At 38.9% G+C, this 20293-nt stretch overlaps 3 protein-coding genes across 3 annotated transcripts; 1 reads left to right on the top strand and 2 right to left on the bottom strand.

The window, feature by feature from the left end:
• Positions 1–7396: 7396 nt before the first annotated feature.
• LOC106411640 (protein GRAVITROPIC IN THE LIGHT 1-like) lies at positions 7397–9206 on the bottom strand. Its single transcript, XM_013852431.3, has one exon. The coding sequence runs from the start codon at positions 9000–9002 to the stop codon at positions 7605–7607; it is 1398 nt and encodes a 465-aa protein (XP_013707885.2). The 5' UTR covers positions 9003–9206; the 3' UTR covers positions 7397–7604.
• A 7170-nt stretch (positions 9207–16376) lies between these two features.
• LOC125578205 (uncharacterized protein At4g04775-like) lies at positions 16377–16947 on the top strand. The gene is made up of 2 exons (XM_048740549.1): positions 16377–16529; positions 16612–16947. Exons 1-2 carry the CDS (start codon positions 16377–16379, stop codon positions 16945–16947), a joined length of 489 nt encoding a protein of 162 aa, XP_048596506.1.
• Positions 16948–17695: 748 nt separating this feature from the next.
• Positions 17696–19038, bottom strand: LOC125578204. Its single transcript, XM_048740548.1, has 2 exons — positions 17866–19038; positions 17696–17782 (listed from the first exon to the last, which is right to left on the bottom strand). The coding sequence occupies exons 1-2, from the start codon at positions 19036–19038 to the stop codon at positions 17696–17698; spliced, it is 1260 nt and encodes a 419-aa protein (XP_048596505.1).
• Positions 19039–20293: the final 1255 nt, after the last annotated feature.

The raw sequence follows: 20293 nt of genomic DNA, 5'->3' as shown, positions 1-20293 counted from the left end.
TAAATAGAGAAGAAGCCAATAAAAAAAGATTGAAAAGGTGATGATGAGAGAAGAAGACTGAGTCATGTCTGTGGACCGTTGATTGAAGAGAAAGGTTACTCAACCGTTGGATTAGATTTTGCGGGAAAACGTCTCTCTTTTGCTTTTCTCACCTAAAAGAATTCCCCATTAACTGCATAGTTTTAATTAAACACTGTTTATTAAACATTCACCTTTAGCTTAATTTCTTTTCGTAATGTATAACTTGCTAGTTATAACTGATTTTGGTGTAAATACAGAGAAGATGAGTCACAAGAGGTTCAACTGGTGGAGTTTATGTATTTTGTTTGATGACAGTTATGATGCCAACGCATTATTAGTATGTTAGCTTGATGACAATTATGATGCCAACACACGTGTGATATCCACGTGGCGAACATTTTTTCTTGTATCGATTAGGTAATAACACTTCACAAGAGATCAAATCGCTCTTCTAAATATTTTTGTATTTGATTTTTGTCATTGATCAATTTAGCTGCACATTATGTCGCCAACAAGGTTAATTAAAATAGCTTGTGTAAGCCTGTACGGGTGTGTCCTGTAGATGCCTCCTTATAGATATTTATTCATATGCAAACAAGAAACACACAAACGAAAAACAAACTGAAGACAGATCTGAGCTAATTTAGGACGTTAATTAAACCAAGTTGTGCTAATCTAATAAGACAAAAGTTATTGGAGTATTCATTTATATACTTAGTGCAAATCTGAGTTTTTGATCAAAAAAAAAAAAAAAAAAAAAAACTTAGTGCAAATCTGAGTATTCATCTACTTGTGTACATATAATATATGTGAGCCTGTGACCCTTTGCCAAAAATTAATATTGCTGCTTAGTTTCGGAATCTTTAGGAGAAATAATTGGCAGATTAATATTCATACATGGACTTGAAGCAATACATATATATATATATATAGTGTTGTTTTTCTCAAGTTTAATTTTATGTATATGTAATATGTGTTTTTTTATTCAGCGAAATTAGAAACTGATGTGTTGTTGTTAGTTTGTTACCAGTTACACCATAGAATAGGGGCGTATTACGTGTGAGAATAATGTTTTATTTTTTCATATTGAAAATGATTATTTTCTGTTTAACGAAAGCGATACTTTATAATAGTTGATAGTTAATACTTAATACTAGTATTTTTAACAATTCATCGGTCCATGGCCGTACAAGTTGATTAATAAGTACACGAACATGAACGTGTCACTTGCAGCTTCGAATGTATAGGGCCCATTTGCCTCACATATGTCTTTTTTTTTCTGATCGAAAGCCTCGCATTCAAACTCCAACGAAACCATTATATTGTTTCTCACGGAAATATTAAACTGAATAAAATTGTTTTTTACACTAAAATGGGTTTGAAGAGTCCGTCCGAACGTTCTCTGCAGTTGCGCCTTCCTAATCGAGACCAAATCTCTGCAAACAGCCTTGATTTTAAGTGGTTACTCTTTTTCTTTATTATAGAGGAGTGTGACATGCCACTAACCCAAAGTCATTACAACTACAAAAGAAAAATAATAATTATATCGTTAAATTGAACTAATAATAGATCAACAAAGAAAAATCTTCCATTATTGTATTAATGTACTTATCTCGCATAGTTTATACGAGACCCAGTATTTGACAACTGTGAGCTTCCTCGAAGTACCCAACAACACAATGCGATGATTTTCAAACAAGGCTTTAAGTTTCAACCTTTCAAGGTAAGAACAAAACATTCTCTTATATTTTTCCTGATAAGGAAAATTCAAATCGAAACTCTTAACGAAATAAAGACAGACAGAGACATCCATAGAAAGTCACATAACGTTTTATAACCTTTTTCTTTTGACTAAACCAACAAAGCTTTAACCACTGGGCCAATGAGAAATGTTTAACGTTTTATAATCTTACGAAAACATATAAGTTATAACTGATGTCAAAATAGATCGATTATTCAGTTTGTTGACAACAATATATATATATATAGAGTTTAATTTCGCGTTTCCTCCGACTGAGAATGCTATGATATACCAATTTGAACTTTGAAATGGATAAAGAAAACACCAAAGGAGTTCTTTTTTTTTTGCTAAAAACACCAATATACCAATAGGAGTTGACAAAAAAAAGAAGTCAGCTCAAAACACACATATATCGTGATTTTAATATTTAAACGCTCATCACATAATTAGGTTACGTTTGAGTTAGTTCATAAAATTTTCATAGATAATCAATACTGATTTATCTGTGAGGTTCAGTTCATTACCTACTTTAGGTATACAAGTTATCTAATAGTGGTGACTCTTCAAACACACATCATTGTTTGTCGTTATATATCAAAATAGTTAGTAAACTTTCCTGCATATTTAACAAAATAAAATATATTAGAAATAGATGGACCTTACCTGCATGTTTTTGGGTCCTAATTCGTATTGCATTTGATAAATTAAAACACTAGGCGAAGTTTTGTTTTAATGATAAGAGTGAGTTTTGAAATATGGAATTTAGTATTCTTGGAATTCAGGGTTTACCAAAATAAACATGGAATTCAATATTCTTGTAATATATACTTCATCCGTTTCTTAAATATGGATGTTTTGGTGTTTTCACACATATTAAAAACACACATTAATTTTGCATTGTTTTTTGAAATTATCAAATTTCAATGCTTTTTACGGTAAATCCAATTAATTTTACTGAAATTTGCAATTTTGGTATAGAAAATATAAAAAATATAATTTTGTGAAACAATATTTTTTTCTAAAATTTATATCTTAATGAAACAGAGAGATTACTTGTTATCTAAATAATGCTAACAATGTAGTTAATGCGCATTCCACATGATAAAATAGGTGAAGACCATTGAACTAACAAGAATATATGCAGTTATATATTACTAGAAGTTTAGAACCACTCGCTTCATCAGGTTACAGTAAAAAACAAGTTAAAGGGTTATATATGATTTGATGACTACGGCACGGGATCTTTGTCTTATATAAATTCCTATTCCAATATTACAATAATGATAAATTCATATACAAGTAGGGTGCTGCTGACTGTTGAGACCCATACAGATGAATGAGTGGGTGGTAAAGGTGAGATTTCGATTAGAGATATTGTAAAATAGTATTAAAGCATGCACGTAGCTGCTAATATTTTGTCTATATTTGTACGGATAATCGTACGTGACGTGTCCATGAGCTCTTTTCGATGCCTCGAAGGTCAACTAAAGGTTTATTGGAAAAGCGTCTGATTATTAAAGACGTCGTTAAAGCTAAATTGCCGTCACATTAAGCAAATATAATTTTTTGCTCGAAAACGCTAGTCGGTTCATGGCACGGTGAATGGTTATTTCAAAGGGAAGAGAGGACTAAGGCAAGGCGACCCACTATCACCTTACTTGTTTGTTATGGCTATGAACTACTTGTCTCTCATGCTAAACAAAGCGGCTGAAGCAAATAGAATCAAGTACCATCCAAAGTGTAATGCCATGAAGCTCACTCACCTGTCGTTTGCAGACGACTTGCTCATCTTCATTGATGGTTCCATCGAATCAGTGCAATGTGTTCTTCAGGTTTTACGTGATTTTGAGCTCCGATCAGGTCTTGCGGTTAGCTTCCAGAAAACTAGTTTCTACTCTTCGGGTTTATCTGACCAGGAGAATGATGCAATCAAAGCTTCTACTGGTATGACGCTAGGTGATCTCCCATTCAGGTATCTAGGAGTTCCCCTCAACTCAAGAAAATTATCATTGCCAAACTGTCAGCCACTGATCCAACAAGTCAAAGGAAGACTATCCTCATGGTCAGTAAAAACTCTCTCCTTCTCGGGCCGTTTACTCCTGATCAAGACGGTCATCGCGGGTATCACAACTTTCTGGTGTTCTGCCTTCATCCTCCCTAAGGCCTGCATAAAAAAGATAAACTCCATGTGTAATCTGTTCCTCTGGAAAGGAAACTTGGACGGTCACCACGCTTCAAGGGTGGCATGGGACACTGTTACGTTAACTAAAGCGCAGGGAGGGTTAGGAATCAAAGACCTACTAACCTGGAACAAGGCTTGCTGTTTGCGACTCATCTGGATGCTTTTCTTCAGGGAGGAATCAGTTTGGGTGATATGGTTTAAGGAGGTTATCCTTAAAGGATCAATACATAACTACTGGACTGTCAAGACAAGTCAAAAACACTCGTGGCTGGTAAATAAATTGATAAAGATGAGGCCGATCGTCTACCCTCTGATAAAGTTGAAAGTGGAGGATGGTCGCTCTGCTCTATTCTGGCACCACAATTGGGCTCCTGCAGGTTGTATTTCCGCTCTCGAAACCTCCTCAAACTCAAGACTAGGGATTCCGCACAAAGCAACTGTGGCTTCGCTTTGTAGAAATGGGAACTGGTTGCTTCCGCCTGCGAGAACAGAAGCAGCGTTAGAACTCTATGCCTTCTTAACCACAATCCAGCTTTCTACAAATGTTGATTTCTATGTGTGGAATCTTCAGGGGAACAGTGAAACAAAATACAAAACTGGAGCAGTATATACTTACTTGAGAGGTGAGATTGAAGATAAAGGTTGGGCAAAGCTGATATGGTTCTCGCGCTCTATACCGCGCCACTCCTTCCAGGCGTGGCTAGTCTACCTGAATCGTTGCCCTACTAAAGATAGGATGATAGGTTGGGGCCTTCATGTTGATCCGATGTGTGTGCTTTGCAACTCGCAATTGGAATCTAGGGATCATCTGTTCTTCGATTGTCCATTCAGTTATGATCTATGGACTTTGATCGCGTCTAGGTGTTGTCTTCGACCTCTCCGATCTTGGGGTCAGACGGTGGATCAGTTGACGGCTTTGGTGGGTGATAAAACAAAGCGCTTGCTCTCTCTTCTAGCCTGGCAAGCCACCATCTACTGGCTCTGGACTGAAAGAAATGGGAGATTGCATGCCAGACCTTTTACAACGACAACTGCGATGTACTCTGCGATTGATCGCCAAATCAGGAATAAAGTTCAGAGCTTCAGAGAAATCAACCTCTCTCTCTCGACCACGATGATGCAGCGTTGGTTCTCCACGGGATGAGATGCAAATCTCCCACAGTCTCCCTTCCTCCATTTACTCTCGCTTCATGACTTCTCCACCAACCAACTACCACCTCCCGATTATTCTTTGGGCATATTACACTTGGGCTTAAACTTTGATCTTTCTTTACTGTCGGGCCAGTTCTAATGAGATTCTTCTTCTAGGGTTTTATTATCTTATGTGTAACTTGGGCCTTGCCCACAAAACACTGCCTTCTAGGTCTGTATGTTTTTTTGTTTTTAGTTTAATCAGAACTAGAACCTGACCCGCGCGCCAGCGCGGGTATGAATTTTTGATTTTTGGTTATTTATTTAACTAAATGATGTATTTGTAATATTTGATGTATTATATTCACCAAATAAATTTTTTTTTGGCATCTTAAACCATCTATTTATGATGAATATTCGATATCATATAAAAAATAGAACTACAGACGTAATTAGAGAATTGTAAACGATATATAAAAACAATGGTTATTAATATAAAATATGAAGAGATATTATATTATGACTTAGTACGGCATAAAAGATTATAAATTAGTTATACATCTTTAAAGAAAATATAATGATTTTTAAACTTCTACGAAAAATTTAACATATAAAAAAGGGCGATGAATTAGTCATCAAATTGTAAATAATTTCATAATTTTATTAATAATAAATTATTTATAGTCTTTGTTTTTCGTCAAGATAATTATTAAATGTCCATAACATTAATATGTTAAAAGGCCATATTATGATAGCCCATGTTGTAACCGTTTTTTCCGGGAAGTGTAACAAAAAAACTCTTCGTTTTGTTTAAGTTCTATGTCGGTAAAAGATTAAAAAAAATCTTTCTATCTTTTTCAATGTTCAATTTGAAGCTTATTATGCAAAAATCATACGCAAATATAGGCAATGGATTGGAATCTCTATATCTTTATATTCTTACAAATTTTAAATTTACTATTTTCTCTTCTGCAAGCAAATCAATTACCGAAGTAATATATCAATTGGTTGTAATCAAATCTATTCTTATAATTAGTGTAATTATTATGGTTACAGTTTCTATATTTAATAGGTACATTATAGATACGACACTGAAGATATTCTGTTTTGATTAATAGAAGATATTGGATTTTGAGTTTGTATCTATTGATTTATTTTTTTATAAAGCTTAGAAATTCAATATCATGATTGGTTGGTTGATACATCATATAAGGAAAACGAAAACTATAGGTGGTTTGAATATTGTACATCGCTTGATGCATTATGTAAGTGGACTATATAAAACTTGAGCATGATCATTTCAAACTAAAGTATAGGAAGGTTATATGCATTTGTTATACTGTAGTTAATATATTTTAAATATTACATACGTCAAGTGATTCACGTTTTCATAAAAATAAAATTCAAGTTCATTATTGGGCCGTACTTGTCCGTAATAAGCTACGTTAAATATGATATATTTTTAGGTTCATTTAATGACATTAAGTTTAAATTTGATTAAAGGAAACTCATTAATTTAACTGAAAAACATAAGCATTAAAATATGTAAGTTAATTTAATGATGTTAAGTTTATATTTGAATAAGGAAAACAAATTAATCTAACTGAAAAAGACAAGCATTAAAATAGGAAATTCAATTTAATTCTCAGTGGCATGAAAATGTAATTAACTTCAAAAACTTAGGGGTATTTTTTAATGGGTACTTCTCTTTTAATAATATAGATGAAAGCCAGTTTACAAAAAAACGCTAGTCGGTTCCTTAATCCTCGGTAAATTAATTTATTTTTTCCTCGGTCAATTAATTACCTATTTTTGCAACAATAATTGGTGATTGATCTCACTAATCGATAGTCAACGAAAGAAGAAATTTAAACAAACAATCGACGATCGTGTATACAAATACAATAATCATCCTTGTTTGGTATCGTTCGTTGTATAGTACGTAAAATGACGTCGTACCGTATTGTACAGCTTGGTCAAGTCCGCCATGCCGACCAAATTTATTTTGAAGATACGACCAACGAGTGTTTTGTCTGATGCCACGCGGACATTTACACGTGTGCAACTTTTTCCCATCAACGTGGTGATAAACGGGCCTGATAAAGCCCATAAACTATTTAAGCTGAATATGACTAACAGCCTAGATTTATCGTTGACGACAACATACCACATTAGGGCCTAAGTTTAATAAACTATAAGACCAAACATGGGCTTTTAAAAAAGCCCATGAATATATATGAGCGTCGAGTGAGTAAAAACGACACGCAGTGCTATCACAGAAACAGATAAATGTTACAAGCTGATGATCAAACTGAAACACATTGGTCGAACTAACACTTTGATAATCACTCCGTCACAACTTACAACTTAACTAAGATTAAGAGAAACAATGTAACTTTTTTTTTCTGCAATCCAAACTTAGTAACCACAGCTTTCTATACACTTTGAACGAAAGCAAGAACTCAAACCAAGACTTAAAGAACACAGTTAATCACAGAAGTAAGTAAAGTAAACCATCATCAGTCTCTTTCATTTACATTTGAAGCCGGTAAGGTAAACTTGAGACTGGATCACCGTGCAGCCAACTTTAAACCCAGGAACCACCGTGAATCCCACTTTGGCTCGATCAAGATTCATCGACAACTTCTTATCTTCTCTCCTTCTCAACACATTCTCCATGAAAACAATCGAAAAATCAACTCCACTTTCAACTCGAAAAATCTCAACTGCAGGATCAAAGCACAATGCTAACTTATGAAGCGTCCAAACCGAGCTAGCCATCGCGACAAAAGACTCGTAAAAAGTACTCAAAGATCTCCAAGAACTCAACACAGCTTCGTTTCGATCCATATTGCTGAATATCGAAGACTCCATGCTGGGATGAATCAGCTCGTGGTACTTCTTATCGCAAAACCTAGAGAACCCACACTCTTTATCTCTCTCAAGAAGCTCCATGGGGTTGCTAGACACATGCTGCATCAACTCCCTCAACGAAGAAGAATCTTCTCCATCATCAAGACCAAACCCTTCTCCATCGAAACCACGAAACATCCCCAAGCAAACGTAAGACAACAACGCATACCTGTTATGCCCCTTCTTAACAAACTCCACCTCAGGGTGAACATAACTAGCAGCCAAATCCAAATCCCACCCCGCCTTCTCCATCAGCTCAATCAAAACCTTAGTAAACCTCTTCACATCTCTAAACGCATCGCCCAACACAGACTCGTAAACCCTAACGGACAACACAACACCACCGTCCGATTCAGACAGTCTCTTCGACAGCTTCGAGTTAGACTTCTGAATCTCGCTCAGCTTGCTCCTCAGACTCCAAACCCGCAGATCCTTACCGTCCATCTCGCCTTGTAAACGGTTAGAAACCGTCCCCAAAGCTCGAAGCTTGCTCTGATTCTCCTGAACCCTAGATTCCAAGCACGACCCAATCGGTAAAGAATCGGTCTCAAGATCCAAACTTTGTCGATGGGTTCGATAAAACTGCTTGAGATCGGAGAGTTTCTGGAGGTTAGAGACCAGAGCTCGATCAGCAGCCTTGACGGTCTCCTCGACGAAGGGCGCGTGGGCGGCTTGGAGCTGAAGATACGAAGCTTCGAAGGAGGAGAGGGTTGCGAAAATTGACGAGATCAAGCTCAATCCCATCTGGGTATCGAGTTTCCTGACCCGAGGAGGCTTGGGTTTGAGTAAAGTGTTGGTCTTGGGAGGGGAGTCGGGTTTGAGGACGACGACTTTCTGATCGGGGATGAAGTCTTCGGTGGAGTCGAGGAGGGAGAAGCCGCCGCCGCCGCCCTCGGGATTGATGCTCTCGCCGTCTTCGGTGAAGAACTCGTAGGTCTTGGCCTTGACGGCCATCGCTAGCTTCTGAAACATGGCGGAGAATTGTGGAGGAGACGAGGTTTCCACTTCCCGCATCGCAGAGATGCAAGACGATGAAGGAGAAAGTAAAGCTTTATCCTTTTTTCTCAAATGCGAGATTGAAAAGCAAGTTAAGGATCTTGAGGTTTGTGCTTTGAGGGATTAGTAGTAGTAGTGGTGGTGCGGTGCTTTGGATGCATTGGAAGAAAGGAATGCTCAAAGCCTCCTTTCCCTTTCCTCTGTATTTTTTTTTTAATTTTCTTTTTACATTTTAGTTTCTACTTTTTTTAATGCTCATCTGAACTAATTCCGCTGACTTTTTTTTTTATTTTAATGATTAGTTAACGGTAACAAGTGAACATTTGCTTATTTTTTTTGCTATAGAAACCATTTTCAATGTATTTCTTAATTTTATTCTAAATTTAAATGGGTTTTAATTTCAATTTATACTTTTAAAATAACATTTATCTAGTTTTCTAAGTATAAAATATTATTTATTCGTTTAAATAAAAAATAATATATATATATATATATACTGGAATTAATTTTATTTTGTAGTAACATGTGAAATCAGAATTAAATATTGTAATCTGTATATTGGATTGGACATGGTATATAAATTTACATTTTGTTACAACAAAAAATTACATTTATACAATACCTAAACAATTTGAGATTGTTGTTCAAAAAAAAAATTTGAGAGATGGTATAACCTTACGTTTACGTTAACTGTCAACATTTTAATGTGAACGGCACGAAAATTAAGTGTGCTATCCACTTTCTACATTAAGATCCCAACCTTTCTTAATTACTTAATTGTTGTGCTATAAAGAAATACTCGTAAGCGTGTTTTCCTCGGTTACTATTGATAGTTTTGCTAATAAGAACACGGTTGAAAAGTATTATTGATCCCTTTATACAAATTATTATAAAGCCGAAGCCTTTGCTGGTATAACACTTTGATTTAGTGACCACCAAGACAGCAAGACTAATCATAATTTTGAAGACACCTTTACAAAGACATATAACTCTTCTCCCAGATTCTCGCTTTGTCTTTACCTTTTCTTCACGTCTTTGTGATGCTTTTAGCAAACATTTGTTAGTGCTAACTGTTTATGATTATGCTAGTAATATTCGCGGTATTATCTATTTGTGTGTCTTAATCATAACCGGAACACAGGCTTTATCTTTATCACATATGCCGCTAGAAAGAAAACCGATACGTCACCAGTTAAATTCTCCCCGTCAGGAAAATATGAATGCTAGCCATCTTTCATTGCATAATTATTTTGTGGTGTGATTGTCAATGTTTTCTAAAAAACACATCCCTTGAAATCCTTTCTCAGAAAAAAAAAACACATCCCTGGCTTGAAATTCAATCTCTAAGTATGGAATTAGGTGATATAGGCTAATGATTATGTTGGTATAAATATTATGTACTACCCACATGAATACAAATTCGTGTAATGTATTTGAAAAAAAAAACATGGGCGATTCAGCATTGAATTGTAGTTCCATTTGATATATATCTTTAAGAGTTTTTTTTGGAGCTATGATTTTATATTTGACATGGTTAAAGTTAAGCTGGCATTTATTTTATATGGTGTTCAAACCGGTCCGTATTCATCACCGCATTGTGCGTAAAATCCATAATGTCATGTACATTTATAGATATCCATTTATTACTGGTGGGACATGAAATCATATAATGAAGACAAACTCGTAGGTCGTGTGTCACTGTCCCTTGTTCTCATTTGACCATATAGTTAAGTCACCAGCGATTTCGATTGTTAAATAAAAGTTTGTTTTGCATGCAACGACGCCATGAGACAAAGTCAACAACATCGACTATACAAGAACCCCAAATCAGAACGCAATAATCGATAGAACGAGCCCAACGGAAGTGTAAACAGCCCAAGCCCATGTAGATGAGATCAAATGACTAGACTACCCTTGATCGCTAACTAGAAAAAAAAAGCTTCAAGCCGTTAACGATAAAAGGGGACAGCTGGATCTAATCGAATCGAACCGGATCAGAACAGATCAGATCAGAAGCAAAGGACGTCGTCTTCTGCATGAGGCTGCTGCTCTCATCCGTACCAAACTTCTGATCCACCTCCCTGTCCCACCTGCTCTCTCTATATATATATTATATACACATGCATAAACTTTTCCTACTTCGATTTTAAATTTAAATCTCCTTTTCAACTAAACGAACAATTTGAGTTGAGATGCATTTTAGTTATCGTATTAACTTTCGACCAAAAAAAAAAAGTTATCGTATTAACTTAAAAAAATATAGGTGACCTAGTGAGTGTGTAGATAGTTTGAGTAGTATAGGCAAAGAACTAATAAAAGCCGCCCATCCATCAACTTCGCACTGGTTTTTGAGATGAGTCTACAGTTGTGTGACAAGAGCGGTGTCTCATTTCATTTCTTGGAATTTGCTATTTCTAATACTCAAGAATAAGTACTAAAATATTATATAATATATTTATGTTTTTAGTTATAATTTATAAAAGGGCAAATCTTCAAAATAGCATTTTTCTAAGTTTATATCACAAAAATAGCACTCAAAAACTAAAATGACTAAAATAGCATTTTATCTTTTGAAAAATTTAATTTATTTATTTTTCAAAATTTGAAATCTTATCCCCAAAACCTCACTTCTCAACTCTAAACCCTAAAACCTAAATTCTAAACCCTAAACTCTAAATTCTAAATCCTAAACCCCACCCCTTGAGTGCTATTTTTGTGACTTTTGACCTTGAATGCTAGTTTGAAAACAAAAACTTGATTTATTGTTATTTTGGTCTTTTTCTCTTTATAAAATGGCGAATGTTGTTGGATGCCAATGCTTTTACCGTTTTACCAATTGCCATTGAGGAAACGAAAAGTAGAACGTTGGGGTGAAAGACTTGTCATTTAGTCCTTTTGCACTGTTAAGCTGATTGAGCCAAAAAAATGAAGAAATTTTTACATTCTAAGACACTTTTTGTCTTTCTTATTACACAATCAAACACAATAGCCATGTGACACACTTTATCTGGCTGCAATGTCACATATACCCTCTACACTAACCCAACCACAGTTTAATTTCAACTAAGGGTGTCAGCATTTTCTTTTCAAAAAAAAAAAAACAAAAGTGTATCATCGGTTACACTAAATTTCCCCCAAATCACAAAACCTAATTTCTTCCTCTCCGCCTCATTTCTTCCTCTCCGCCTCATTTTCTCCGTCTCGATTCTCAAACCGTCAACACTCCCTCTCTTCGCCTCCGCCGTCAACCATGAGGAAACCAAAGGCAAAGAAGAAGGTCCATGTGGAGGACGAGGAAACGCCACCACAATACGAAGTCGGAGGTCCATCTTCACCGGACCTCCGTCTACCTCCTCGACTTTTCGCGACGGACCGCTTCCCCACCAGGCGTCTAAACATCTATTCCTCTCCGGATCTACTCCCTTTTATTCGCAACGTCCTTCGCGACACGCCGGAATTTGAAACCATCCGTAGGTCCTGTTTTGGGAAACTCTTCGACCTCCCTGCTCGTCAATGCCCTGTTTCGTGTAAGCTGATCCACGCGTTTCTCACTCGTCAGCTTGTTTGTCTTCCCAAGAACACGCTTTGGTCTGCATTTGGTGGTTCTCCTTTCCGATATGGTCTTGAGGAATTTGGCACTGTCACGGGCCTCCCTTGTGGTTCATACCCTGAAAGATACAATCCCAACACCGGTAAAGCTATCGTCGCCGGCAAAGATAGAGTATGGAAGAGACTTTTTGGAAAGAAAAAATTTGTGACGATTGTTGATCTTTGTCGGATGCTTGAGACCGACAAAGATATGGATGGTTGGAAAAAGATACGGATTGCTCTCATTATAATCGTCGACGGCGTTCTCATCGCTCACAAACAAGAAGCACGCCCCACTCCTCGTTATGTTAGGATGGTTGAGAACCTCAAAACATTTCTTGCTTTCCCTTGGGGTAGAGAGTCTTTCCTCAAGACCATATCATGCATGAAACCGCCGAAATTTGTCCCCAAGAAATGTGAAGATCCTGTTGCTACACTTGTCAAGACACTCAAGCAGCGCAGTTACAGATTACAAGGCTTCCCACTTTCACTTCAGCTTGTAGCATTTCGAGCCATCCCCCTGCTTCTGGATTATATACCGGCTCCATCAAACAACCTCACCGTGATGGACTTGGAAGATGGTACTCTACCACAGCACAAGTCAATCAATGCCATCCACATCCGACGCGTCGAATTTGACCCCAATGTAAATCTAAAACTTTTGTACTAAACTAACTCAAAAATAAATTTTTTAATCTAATCATTTTACCAAACTAAGATGCTTTTGAATGTTCTCAGCTGGTGGTCACTCCTATTATACCCATCGAAAGTCAGCCACAACCAGGATGGGGACTGTTTCCAGACGATGCGAAGGACGACAGTGTTCTCTACTTGGAACAACTTATAGCTGGTCAACATTCCTTCAACAAACATATGTGGCATGACGGGGTTACATCTGAGCCTATCATCAAGAAGCCAAAGATCCGTGTCAAGAAGAAGGCTACTATTAAGCAATCTCTACAAACAAGTCAGCCGTCTGCAAGGAAGCAAAGGCGTATAAGTTCCTACTTTACACGTTCAACCACCCAAAGCTTCACCAACGTTCAACTTACGGAGATGGTGATTCAACTGTCAACGCAAGTGAAGCAGCTCAAACGCGAGATGAAACGTAGGAAGAAACGATCTCATGCAAGGCCATCATCTTTCAACAAACTTTTATCTCGTCGCAAGCAGTCCAAAACACCACCCCACACTCCAGAACCAAGTCAAAATCAGGTGAATTGCAAAGAACACACTTTTTTGCCACACAAATAGCTTTGTGTTTTCACCACTAACAAAGAATTCATTTTTTGGCTGCAGGATGATGCCCCAATGGAGACAGATGACTTGCCTCAAACGACATCCCCTATAATCAGTCAATACGAAGCTCAGCTACATCGTGATTCTGCAGATGATCATCTTGCTAGTTCCCCTGCAACCGACCATGGCATCCACACAGAGAGTGTCCACGTTTCACCTAACCACAACAACACAAGTGCCCACACATCCCCCGTCCACAATGTTCACCCTAGTCAACCCTCCCCCGTTTACGCCACTACTCCACTCAGTCATCTGTCTCTTGCTAGCTCACATACGAGCGACCACTTCATCCACTTTCAGAGTGTCCACGTTTCACCTAACCACACAAACGCATGCGTCCACACTTCTCCTGACCACAACGATTACAGCAGACAAGTCTCCCCTGTTTTTAATCAAACTCCTCAGCCAAGTCAGGTGATCACCCACCCTAACGATGATACAGATGACTACGACGAGCCACCTCGTACTCCAGTAAGCAAGCAACCTCCTTGGGATGAGCTCAACTCAGTAGTCTACGATAAGAGTGATCACCCCAACAGTCCGGAGATTAATCACATCCTCTATCATGGAGTGAGGATTTACGATCCCATCAATCCAGACCCACCAATCTTCGATTCATCTATTCCTCGGAGTCTCCTATTACTCTCACCGCAGCCTAAGACAATACTTACATCACCCACTAAGAGCAACGACACTCTGCCAGGCTTCGCTGTTCATGCGACTACCGTCAATGCTTTCACAGCTACAGCTTCCTCCGAGTCTCCACCCTCTCTTCCTTCTAAGGTTACCGAGTCTCCACCATCTCTTCCTTTTAAGGTAAACCACATCCTACATAATGTGAATTGATTTGCTACTCTTTCTAAAATAGTTGAAGCAAATATGGTCTCCATTTTCAGGATCAAAACGCCCTTGGAGTTGTCGACCTAACGGCGACAAAAGATGTGGAGAGCCACGTTCCCTCTTTGGAGGAGAACCACCTTGCTAATGAATTGTTCAAATCTCCATTAATCCCTGCGGTTACACTAATCTCGCCACTTCCAGGTCTCGAGTGGGATCTATTCTACAACACAGTCTCAACTAAGACGGACGTGTAAGTTTCCAAGATATTTCCCAATTTACAGATTTCCAATCTCTTTGCTTCCTTACACCTTTATGTTGCAGCTATCACTCCACACCCTCTTCTTTTGACTTCTCCAACAAATTTCTTCTCGATCTCGCTAAACCAAAGCAATGGACTTCCACACGCGTAAGAGTTCTCTCTTTTCTAATTCCTCTCAACTATACGCAACCTACCTACGACGGCTAACTTTACTAATACACATTCTTGTTTATTTTATCTAGCACATGGAAGTTTTAATCCACATGCTCGGTGCCAGACACTCAACACATCTTCTCACTGAAAAGTCCGCATTCACCACACCACTCCTACCAGCTTATATCACCGACATTTGGCCAGATTTTGCTCCTTGCAGAAAGAGATCAACCTTCCTGTGGGATGAACGTATTGTCGACATTGTTCTTCACCAAGGGATGAAATGGATGGAGGACGTACACACCATCTACACTCCGATGCTTTGGGACCGTAAACATTGGGTCGGCCTAGCCATCAACCTTGACATGGGGTATATTGAGATTCTAGACCCTATGCCCGCTTTGTATGCAGATACTCGTGTCGAGCGCTTCATGCTACCATTGGTTACCATACTCCCTTATCTAGTAAGGAAAGTGGTTATGTGTGAGCTTACTCAGTTTCGTGGAGTTAAAAAGTTTGTCTGGAGACGATTACCTGACCTCTACAACAACTCCAGATCCGGTGACTGCGGCCCCGTCAGCATGAAGTTTCTGGAGATGCACGCTCTTGGAGACCCAGCACCTCATATGTCAGGCATCACCGACGAAGCTGTTGACGACTTCCGCAAACAGTATGCCTTGGACATCTACAAAACCATTGTCATGCATGCTTATTCTACCTAAGTTGTTTATGCTGAATCACTAAGCCCACCTCTTGTGTAACAATGGGGCATCTTCGTTTTTTTTTTAAAATTTCCTATGTTGAACTTGACAATGCTTCTATCTTCTCGTACTCTCAGCTGTGCTAGGATTCCAAACTCTTTTGTACTCTAACTCTGCTCTGTTGGCTTAACTATGTTTCTGGTAATTGCTTGGGATGACTCGACCATCTTTTTCATTTAATTCAATGAAAAACACAATACACAAACACACTCTTACACCATGTCCACGTCCACGTCCACAAACAACAATGCCACCATTTACACCTCAGTCTTTCTCGCACAATTTTGAACTTCCCTCTTCATTGCAGATTTCGGGACACTTTGAATTTCAAAAAAATCTCAATGGCCTAAGACCCAACTGTACTACCCCTATTAAATGGACCCCACCTCCTTTGTTCTTTTAACTCTCTAACCAAAGACCTGCTTTTTATTAGTTCTCCCTTGCGTTAAAGGATCTCAATCCCTCTTCATCTCCACAAAACCTAGGCTCGCCATGAGTTCATCTACTTCGTCATCTCGTTCTCAAACACACACAACACGGGGCATTCCTTCCAAATGTTGGTGCGGGTCGAACCTGACTACCTTTGCTGCTCAGACCAAACAAAACTTATACCACCGGTTCTACAGATGCGAAATCGCCATCAAGGTATCCTCCGACATTCTCTCTATCCCTCAATTAACATACTATTAATAACAATTAAAGAGTTCTTCCACCTTACAAATGCCAGAGGCAATCGGAGCACCACCTTTTCAAATGGATAGACGAAGCCATCATCGACGAGATTCGAATGGTTGATAAAAAGGTCTCCCACCTTCAGTCCGATTTTGATTCATTCAAGACGACAACAACTATGCGACTTCACGAACATGCCAAACAGATTGACGAGATCCTCCTGGAGATGAAAAAGATTTTTCATGACCAAAATATCCTCCTCGAAGAATTAAGAAACAAATCAACCTTGGTTCTGGATGCTAAATCTCATTCCCCTCTCCTCAACGTGGCTGCTGCTGCCATTGCTCTAGGTACTTTGGCGTGGTTGTATGCAAAAATCACCAGCATCTGATTCTATGTCCCTAACGTGCATGTATGCCCATAACAAATGTTCCTCTGTTTTCATTGTCCCCATTAGTTCAATCATGAAACTAATGTTTCTCTTAATTGGTTGGTATCATTTCCAAAACTGCAAGTTAATTACACAATGTTTTCCAATGCTTCTTCAATTTATGAGTTCGATTATAAGGTACCACCTTTTAAACTTTACATACCAACATACCAAAACTCTCTGCCTCAACGACTATTATACACTCATGCCATTTCTTGGAAATTCCAATCTAAACAAAACAAGTTTATAAATCTGCTGTCCACATCCACAGATTTATTCCTATTAGTTCAATTTTGCTTAACAATTACACCACCCTTTAAAAATCAAACGTATTCAGGAATCCGTCCAAAAAAACAACTTCCCAAATATAAGGCAGCTGCTAACATCCGACACACAATAACACTACGTTTCAAGCTATTAATAACGGGTCTCCACTGTTTGTTCAAATCTGTGTGGTCAATGGACCAAAATGTTTTTACAACTGCTGACCACATCCACAGATTAATTGCTTTTAGACCAACCTTTATCAAAAAAACCTTTCCATGAATCAGTTCAACAAAACTACTTCCCAAATAAAAAAAAGCACCTCCAATCCGACAAACTATCAAACCACAAACACTAGGTTTCAAGCACTTAATAAGAAGTTCCAAAATAAATTGGCTTGATCCAACAACATTACATATCCAAATGAATCCCTCCTGCGACAACCTTAGATAGGCACACAGCAGTTAGTCATGTTGTGTCCTTCCTCCCTGCACCTACCATATTTGTTCTTTGTAACTTTCTTCTTAGGCGCCTGCAGTGCCAATCACAAGTCAGTTACCTACCTTAATAGAGTAAATTAACAATAACTCGCCTAATAAGTTCTTAACATCTCACCCTTATCTCTCCGGTTGATGGTATGCGTATCTTGCGACGTCTACCAGGTTGTCTCTTCGTATTAGGAGGGTAAACAACCTGACTGCTGACTTCTTCAGGTATATCAACATCTTTAGCAGCACCGTGGGGGTTGATAACGCCTGCGTACGTCTCCCTCCACACATTCGTTTTGTACCAATGCCCACACAATGTGTCGTAAGGCACACCTACCCCGTCAGCTGCAAGCATAGCATGGCCACACGGGATTTTGATATTATCAAAATACTTACAACTACATTTCCTCTCTGCTAGCATCACTTTGTCTGATCTTCCAAACTTCCCCAATATTTGGCTGCTCCAGCTATTCACGGCATTTATCTTGCTCCCCTTCATAGTTGCCATGTTCTTAGTCATCTGTTTGTCCACTTCAACGCTTACCAATCCCCTGTGTTTCTCAGCCTTTTTCCTTCTCGCACAAAACCATCGGGTCATCATCCTCTGAATAAAAGTCAGCAACTCTACTATAGCAGCTCCCCTTCCTTCCAACAAAGCCTTGTTCAGTTGTTCAGCAATATTGCTCGTCATAATGTTATATCTATCACCAGGGAAATTGGCTCTTGACCAACGAGCAACACCAATTTGTCCCAGATAAATGCCACACTCGCTGTTAGCCGCCCTAATCTTCCCGTAATAATCTCTGAACTCCCCCACACTATGTGCCATCGCAGCGGCAGTAACCATCTTTGCAAGGTTCTTACTAGAGAATCTTGAATTCACATTCCTAGCAAGATGAACAATGCAAGCCCCATGCTTCGCCTGAGGGTAAATCTTACTCACTGCATTAGATATGCTCACAGCCCTGTCTGAAATAATCGCAAGAGATGGTGAATCACATAGAATCCTCTCTACTTTCTGAAGAAACCATGTCCAAGCATCCTCATCCTCACTGTCCACAACTGCAAATGCAAGTGGGAATATTTGAAAATTTACATCCTGCCCACTTGCGGTTAACAGCACTCCTTTGTACTTGCCACTGAGATGTGTACCGTCAATAACCAAAACATGCCTCAGCTTCCTAAACCCACTAATTGACGCACCAAATGCTAGAAACAAGTACATAAAACGTTCGTCCCCGTCATCATCCACATCAGTTTCCAAATCAGCAATAGTGCCGGGATTTGCTAGCTTCAACATATACAAATACTCCGGCAACTTCAAGTAAGAGTCTTCATCAGAACCACGCAATCCCAAAACGCCCTTCTACTTCGCCCTATAACATTTCATGTAGGAGGCGTCCACACGCAGATCCTCTAAAACAAGTTTTTGCAAGTCCCTAGCCACCGGAAGCTTACCCGAGTCTCCAAATTTCGCCTTGTAAACTGCAGCTATAACATGCGATGTCGCCTTGCTCTTGTAGCCATTACGGAACTCAATTGGACAGCTATGATCAAGTTGTGCCTTCCTTATCTCATAATACCCACACCCCCTGACTTCGTGTGCTGTTACTCGCCAATCACATCTACTGTCAGGACACTCAATAACGAACGAATCTATCTTCGTCCTCGTCTGCGTGAACTTGAACTGCTTCTTTATGGCATAGATAGCTAGAGCTATCTGACAATCCTCTTTGCTTCCAAATACCTTGCCAACTTCAATCTTCCCGTCATGCTCATCCACGTCCATATCTGGTATTTCAGCGGCATCAAACTCTGTATCATCAAACAGCGGTGGTATATCAAACTCTTCATCATCGATGTCTGCAAGCCTTCGTTTTGGCTCATTGTTCCTGTTAACGCCACCACCTCCACTCCAAGGATTTGCCACCTCTGGCATCTCTTCTTTCGCTTTATCTTCTCCCCGCTACCACCACCCACCTCCACATAATGGTCAAAGCAACTCTTTGTGTCACAGAAATAAGTACGAGGCCCTTTCTTCTTCGTTAGACCCTCAACAATCTCTTCCTCATTGTAAACAACATTAACAGCAGCAGAACCACCATAATCTCCAGCTAGTAATGGTGACCAGAACTCCTTATCGTAACCTCTAGGCCTCACTGAAATCTCGTCCACTTCAAAGTTCCCTTCTTCATCTGTTGCAAAGCTAAAACCACTCTCATCCTCCCCTAAGCTAGTCCCTCCTTTACCACCCTCACTCATGATTGTCTCCTCTAATTTCTCCACTTCCCTAACCAGTTCATCCTCATCTGAAATGTCGATTACTCTGCTCTTCTTGTAAGGGGATGTCACGTTACGCTTCTTTGACGAACCACTACCAATATCCCCCATGCCTCCTAAACTAGCCGCCTTTTCTGAGACAAAATCAAACTTTGTGTCCGAGCCTCTGTAGATTACTCTGTTTTTCGACGCAGCTGATGAGACATAACCCTTCTTCGAGGAAGCAGATCCAAAATCCCTCTTCTCCACAAAACGCGCCGCTTCTGGTGACACAA

Source organism: Brassica napus, chromosome A9 (assembly GCF_020379485.1).
Source record: "Brassica napus cultivar Da-Ae chromosome A9, Da-Ae, whole genome shotgun sequence".
Lineage (NCBI taxonomy): Eukaryota > Viridiplantae > Streptophyta > Magnoliopsida > Brassicales > Brassicaceae > Brassica > Brassica napus.
This window is presented reverse-complemented; position numbering and strand designations above follow the sequence as displayed.